Source organism: Microtus ochrogaster, linkage group LG4 (genome assembly GCF_000317375.1).
Source record: "Microtus ochrogaster isolate Prairie Vole_2 linkage group LG4, MicOch1.0, whole genome shotgun sequence".
NCBI lineage: Eukaryota > Metazoa > Chordata > Mammalia > Rodentia > Cricetidae > Microtus > Microtus ochrogaster.
Window position 1 is genome coordinate 61772770 of NC_022030.1, and position 6688 is coordinate 61779457.

The 6688-nt window shown below is 43.7% G+C and overlaps 1 protein-coding gene across 1 annotated transcript in view; it reads left to right on the forward strand.

The window, feature by feature from the left end:
• Positions 1–5311, forward strand: part of Iqca1 (IQ motif containing with AAA domain 1) — a 126948-nt gene extending 121637 nt beyond the window's left edge. Inside the window, exon 19 of the mRNA XM_026786043.1 lies at positions 4708–5311. Coding sequence (XP_026641844.1) covers positions 4708–4833 — 126 coding nt within the window. The 3' untranslated portion in view covers positions 4834–5311. The remainder of the gene's footprint in view (positions 1–4707) is intronic.
• Positions 5312–6688: the final 1377 nt, after the last annotated feature.

The window sequence follows — 6688 nt, forward strand, 5'->3', positions numbered from 1 at the left end:
AGGAAGGGAGGAAGGGAGGAAGGAAGGAAGGAAGGAAGGAAGGAAGGAAGGAAGGAAAAGAAAAGACCCAGAGAGAACATGAGGCTTTGACAGCCTTGCTGTTGCTGCCTGGGCCACCTGTGAATCATAACACAAGAGCCTCTTACCCAGTGTGTACATAGATGATGATGGCTGTGTCCCAATAAAACGCTCTTTGCAAGACAGACAACAGACGGGATTTGGCCTATTGCTATGTTTTATGGACCCCAGCTCTTGCAAAACTGGGAAAGAAAAAACCTCCAACTGCAGCCAGTTTGTTGAGCACTGGAGTTTTTTATGCTGTCCTGTTAACTGCTGAACATTCTGATGCACTAACTGTATTAGTTAACAGATCATCATCTCCCAGAGATATAATCTTTTCTGGAATTCTGCTTTTTTACCCCTTTCTAAAACACTGGCTTTCCACCTTGTTTTGAGGAATGTAATTTATCATATTAAAACTTGAAGCTGGTGTTTTAGCTTTGCAAATTGATCTCTAGGAGTTTTGCCTGTGCTGTGTGTTTCAGGACTGTGACTGTGGGCACAAACGCATATGCCTCTTGCCTCCATTCTGGGTGGGTTTAGTCATTCCGTTCATTTCTAAAGAAACAGCATCATTTTCCCACCATTAGCCTATTCCCTAATCATTAGTGTAGCAGCAGGCACAGTGCCTAGCCCCAACTAGATGTTCGATAGATTTGCCAGTGACACATTTATGGAACAGATGGGATGATGTCATCACACTCCTGGATACTGTGATGACCATTGCTGACATGGTGCACAATCAGACCCATAAGTTTTCCCTGACTGTGCTTCTGAGAATGTATCTACTGAGCTCACAGCTCCTCCAGAACATTCTGTCCTGTTCCCTGGATGTGGCAGAGAAAGTGTATAAATCTATAGATGGTATAATCATTTAGACCTCATAACCTTTTATTTTATAGGTAAAACAGCCTGATCTATAAGAAGTATGGTGAGTGTCTTAGGGCATCTATGGCAGTGAAGAGACACCCTGACTGCAGAAACTCTTAGAAAGGACAACATTTAACTGGATGGCTTACAGTTCAGAGGTTCAGTTCATTGTCAGCACGTGCAACATGGTGGCATGCAGGCAGACATGGTGCTGGAGAGGGAGCTGAGAGTTCCACATCTTGCAGGCAACAGGAAGTTGACTGCATGTTACGCTGTGCAAAGCTCAAGTGATAGAGACCTCAAAGCCCACCCCCACAGTGGCTCACGTTCTCCAACAAGGACACGCCTACTTCAACAAAGTCACACCTCCTTATAGTGCCACTCCCTTTGGGGGCCATTTTCCTTCAAACCACCACAGTGGGTACGCAGAGCTTGGTACACAGACCTTACAAGGCAAAGGGAGAGTAAGTTTGCTGTTGGCTGACCCTAAGATCCTCAGACCAGCCTGGCCTGTTCCAGTAAGTTCAGTGAAATCCTGAGAGAAGAGGAGGTCGGGAGAGAGATGGGGCAGTTGGAGGGATACTCACTGTGTCACTAGCCTGTGGATGGATGGGGAACCACAGACAGAAGAGCAGGGGTCTGGGGAAAAGCAGAAGCTGCAGAAGGCAAGAGAACAGTCTCTCTTCTGGGGCCTCCAGAGAGGTGCACAGTCCTACTGATGACTTGACCTAGGTCAGTAATACCATTTCCAGGACTGTGAAGTCCTAAATGTGCTGTTTTTGAATACAGATTTGAGTAATTTGCCAAAACACCAGAGAAAAAAAGGAAAGCAATACAAAAAACGGGTAACTGTACAGTCACTCAGCCAAGAGCAGCAGAGCCATGATTCATGGCTCACTCCAAGCTCAAGTTCCTTAGCAGGACTCTAAACCAAAGAAGAAAGAAGTCAGCACTGAAGTTCTAAAAGCGGGACCAAGGCTAAGACAAGGAGGAAAGGGTCCTTGGGGAACTCTCAGACAGGTACTAGCCTCTGGGATAATGCATTTAGCTGAGTCCTGGGAGCATAAGGTACACATATGTGGGAACCTTGGTCCCAAGTAATGGCAAAATGGGCCCTGAATAGAATTGGGATGCTTTCAGGCCACAATCAGGGATTGTTTAATAAAAAATGTTCCATATAATACTAAACAGCTTGCCTGCACATTGTCCATGAAGGATTCATATTAGGGCACCAGAATCTCAACTTGAAGTGCTAACATGTTTTAAAAATATTTGTATTTAATGATCATAATTGTATGACCATTAAAACCCCTGAAATCATTATGAAAAACAAGGAGAAAAAACACTCTATGTAGAAGTGCATCCAAGTCAAGGGACATCTGATTCCTACAAGAAACATGACTCCTGGGGCTGGAGAGATGGCTCAGTGGTTAAGAGCACTGGCTGCTCTTCCAGAGGTCATGAGTTCAATTCCCAGCAACCACATGGTGGCTCGCAACCATCTGTAATGAGATCTGGTGCCCTCTTCTAGTGTGTGGGCATACATGGAGGCAGAATGTTGTATACACAATAAATAAATAAATTAAAAAAAAAGAAACATGACTCCTGATGAAAAAATTCATAATAAAAAGCATTCTTACCCAGAAGGAAATGACATGGCATACCAGTACCGAACTGGGACCACTAAGAACTTACAGAACATTCTGAGGGACACTACATATTAAGTATGATCAAATTACAAAAAGCCAGAAATATTGCAAGGGGACAACACATACACTAAAGAAAAAGAACCAAACAGAAAATCTGATACTGAAAAAAATTTAACAGACATTAAAGTAAACATTCAGTGAATATGCTATTTGTTGGCTAGACATAGACACTAAACCTAGCCTGCAGATGGTCAGGGAACCACAGACCATTAAAATTAATGTAAAAATTAGAAGAGGAAAACATTGCAGAAAATATAGTGTTCATGTAACAATAGTTAATGAGAAAAGAGGCAATGACATTGAAAGAGAACAAGGAGAGGTGTATATAGGAAGACTTGGAGAGAGCAAATGGAAGAGATAAATGGCGTAATTATATTACAATCTCAAAAAAGCATTAAAAATTTTAAAAAGAATAATATGAAAAAATGGCTTGAATACATATAATTACATGTTCAAGAAAATAAGGAAAAATGACTTCCATAGAAATGCACTTTTAAAACAAAAAAATTAAATAATAAGAGGTCATTATCTTTTAAAACCACAAAACAAAGTTTATAAGTGAAAAAATACGGTAGTTAATTCAATGGCAAAAACTAAGGCAAGTGTGAACTCCGGACTAGGTAAGGAAGGTCAAAGAGCGAATCACAGAACTGGGAAGTGGTCCTGGGGAGTTCCGCTACAGAGGATCACAGATGAACAAAACACATAAAGTTAGAAAACTGGAATGGCAATCTACACGTCCAAAGGAATTGACCTTCAATTACCAGAATTCTCAGAAGAAAAGAACACACGTCTAAAGTGAGACTGGCAGAGAATTTTCCCAAATTAAAAACTTGAGGTATCAGATTAAAAATAAACTCCAGGTAGACAGCTAGACAAATGGAGTGAGTGCATTTTCTCAATTCTTAGAAGTCTAAGAAAAGATAACAAACTCCACTTAAAAGCTCTCAGACTGCCCCCCAAAGAAACAACATGTGTGATCAAACATCTCTTTGACAGCAGAAGATGCCAGAAATCAGTAACTTATATGTTCAGAGTGTTGAGGGAAAATGATCATCTAACTAATATTTATATCCAGCTAAACTAGCATCTAAGTGACAGGAGAAAACAAATTTGAGACAGATGACTGAAACAGTCTCCCACTCACAAAAGGCAACAGCAAGTGGATCCGTGTCATGTAACCAGAAGGAATTCACTTTTTGTGTGCTGTTGCTAAGGGCACATATGTCAAGGGGCTGTACAATTGTACAATTGTAAACTGGGCTAGAGAGAGAAGCATTGCATTCAGGAGAGTGCTTATTGCTCTTCTAGAAGACCCTAGTTCGGTTCCCGGAATCCACACCAGGTGATGTACAACTGCTATTGTTCCAGCTCCAGGGGATCTAGTGCCCTCTTCTGCCTTCTGCAGGTACCTGCACACATGTGGACACGCGCACACACACACACACACACAGATACACACACACACACACGCGCGCGCGCGCGCACACACACATACACACACACACACGCGCGCGCGCACACACACACAAGAGAGAGAGAAAGGAAGCAAAGGAGGGAGAAAGAAATCTTTTTTTAACTGAATTGTAAGAAAATGGATAAATAGCATCCAGTATAATCATTTTCTGAAATTATCTGTAAGGTTGTACATTGAAAGGTTTCTTGGGTTGTAAATAAAACATCATCAGTGCCATGTTTTCCACATCTCCCTCAGAGGATGCTGAGTGGCCCCCTGTGGTCTTACACGTCTACCAATTGAGCTACTAATAGCTGACCACATGTGAGGTAACAACCGCATTACCAGGAAAGCCGCATCCCCGGGGCAGTCTTAATTAGGAAGGACTGTGTCTGGAGGTTGCTGTGTGGTTCTCTAGCACAACCTGAGGAGAAGTTTCAAGTCACAGAAACCCAAGCTAGAAATTCAATGAGGCGTTTGTACTGAACACACGCCAAATGCCCAGTGCCTAACGGCCACTTACTGTCCCCTTCTTAGCCGATACATCTTTACCACCAGGATTACCTTGGTATTTTCACATCCAATCATTTCCACAACATCTTCTCATTTCAGAACTGGTATGCCAAAACCCCTCTCGGGAAGAAGCGAATCTTGTCACTAACGATCGGCGGCGGCATCAAAGAGAAGGAGAAGGATAAAGGCAAAAAGAAAGGGAAAAAGGGGAAAAAGAAGAAGTAGTTTCTTCCTCAGGAGCCACCCTGAGCGTCTTTGAGATGGTGACGGCCCCAGCTCATCGGGGAGAGGCTCACCCCTGCCCACCGGGGATGCCCAAGGAGAAGCTAAGATGCAAGCAACCATTCCCAGCCACTGCCCGCTAACCACTGTGCTTGTTCAGCCACCCTTTAGGAGTCTGGACACTAAGGAAGATGTCCTTTACAGCCATTTCTACTGCTTGCCACTGTTCCTTAACCCCTGCGAAGTATGTATAATTTAAGTTTGCTTTCCACATGACCCGCACTCTCCCCAGCGCACACACCTGTCAGTATTAGCTCCAAGATTACAACATGTTTCAGAGGTCTCTCCTGTGACGAGAGCACCATCATTGTGTTGTCAATACTAGCTGTTTATTAACCCATATGCACTGTATATTTTATTGCACATATTTTAATAAATTAATTATTTGCTGTAGTAATAAATATCACATAATGAAATAAAGCTGTTGCCCTTGAACCGACTCAGTAATTGGATTGTCGGAGCTGAGCCAGGTCTTCTCTGTGGAGTCTGCCGCGTGTAGATGAGGCTCAGGAAGTACGGCGGCCCTCTCTGATGTTTGGACCACAGCACTGAGACAGCTGGCTCCTAGAAGCCATCTGACCTCTGCAGGCCAAAGACTAGGCAGAAACCACAACATAAAAATGGGCTAGGTAATGAAAAGATGGTTAAGAGAGTATATTGCATTTGCAGAAGCCCTGGGTTAGGTTCCCAGCACTCATATGGCAAAGCTCACAACTGTCTGTAACTCCAACTTCAGGGAACCCCAACTCCAGGGAATCCAATACCTTCTCTGGCCTCTGAGGGCACCCGTGCTAACGTATACATACCTACACAGGAGCACGTGCATACACATGATTAAAAATAATAAATCCTTTTTAAAAAATAAAAATAGAGTAAGTGCAAATAAAATAAACCCAAATGGGGCACTTTAAAGAGATAAATAAAAACAATTGAAGATAGATGCATTAAGGGGTCCAACATTGAAATTTAAACTTTGTCAGAGTATAGCAGGCTATTTGGTGGGAGACACATTGAAATAACATTGATGGATTAGTTACAGAAAGGAGTCATGTCATTTACATTACTTGTAACATTAGTTACAGAAGGGGTGATGTCATTTCGGTGCTAAGGATACCTCATCTAACAGTTTTGGATACAGGAGGGCAGCCACATCTCCCAGCAACAGGCCAGGCTGAATATCCAAGTTCTCCAGGACCCAGCAGCATGGCCCATGGCTCACAGAAGACTAGTTATCCAATCAGCCACACATGTCCCAGCCTGCATCTGTATGTGGCGGACAGCACAAACAAGGAGACACAGAGACCCTCACTGACTCGCAAGTCTCAGACATGCTCTGTGCACGCCCGAAAGCACAGCAGCTGTCCCAGAGAAACTCTGGACCCAGTCATGGATGCGTTCTTCGGATTCCGGGCCGTGCCCCTTAGCAAGAGTTAGGGGCACATAGGAGAGTCCTGTCACTCAGGCTCTGGGTTAAGTCTGACCCGCCCTACTCCACAAAGCAGCTGCAACTGTCAAACTTGATGGGCTTGCCTGAAATCACACTTAAGGCCTAGCTTGTGCAGGCAGGATGGAGGGGTGCGTGAGAAGAGGAGATGTTCTCTTCTGCAGTTCTGCCGTGGCCTCAGTTCTGCCTAGGCCGTTATGTGGCAATTAGCTCCTCTTGAGCATGCTCCTAAGTGGAGGGGGCAGTAATTAATGGCATTAACCCTCATTAAGGGGGCATTCTATGGTGTGGCATCTGATTAGTGTGGAATTAGAGTTCTCTGGTGGTTCCGCACCCAGCCTGCACTTGTGAAGA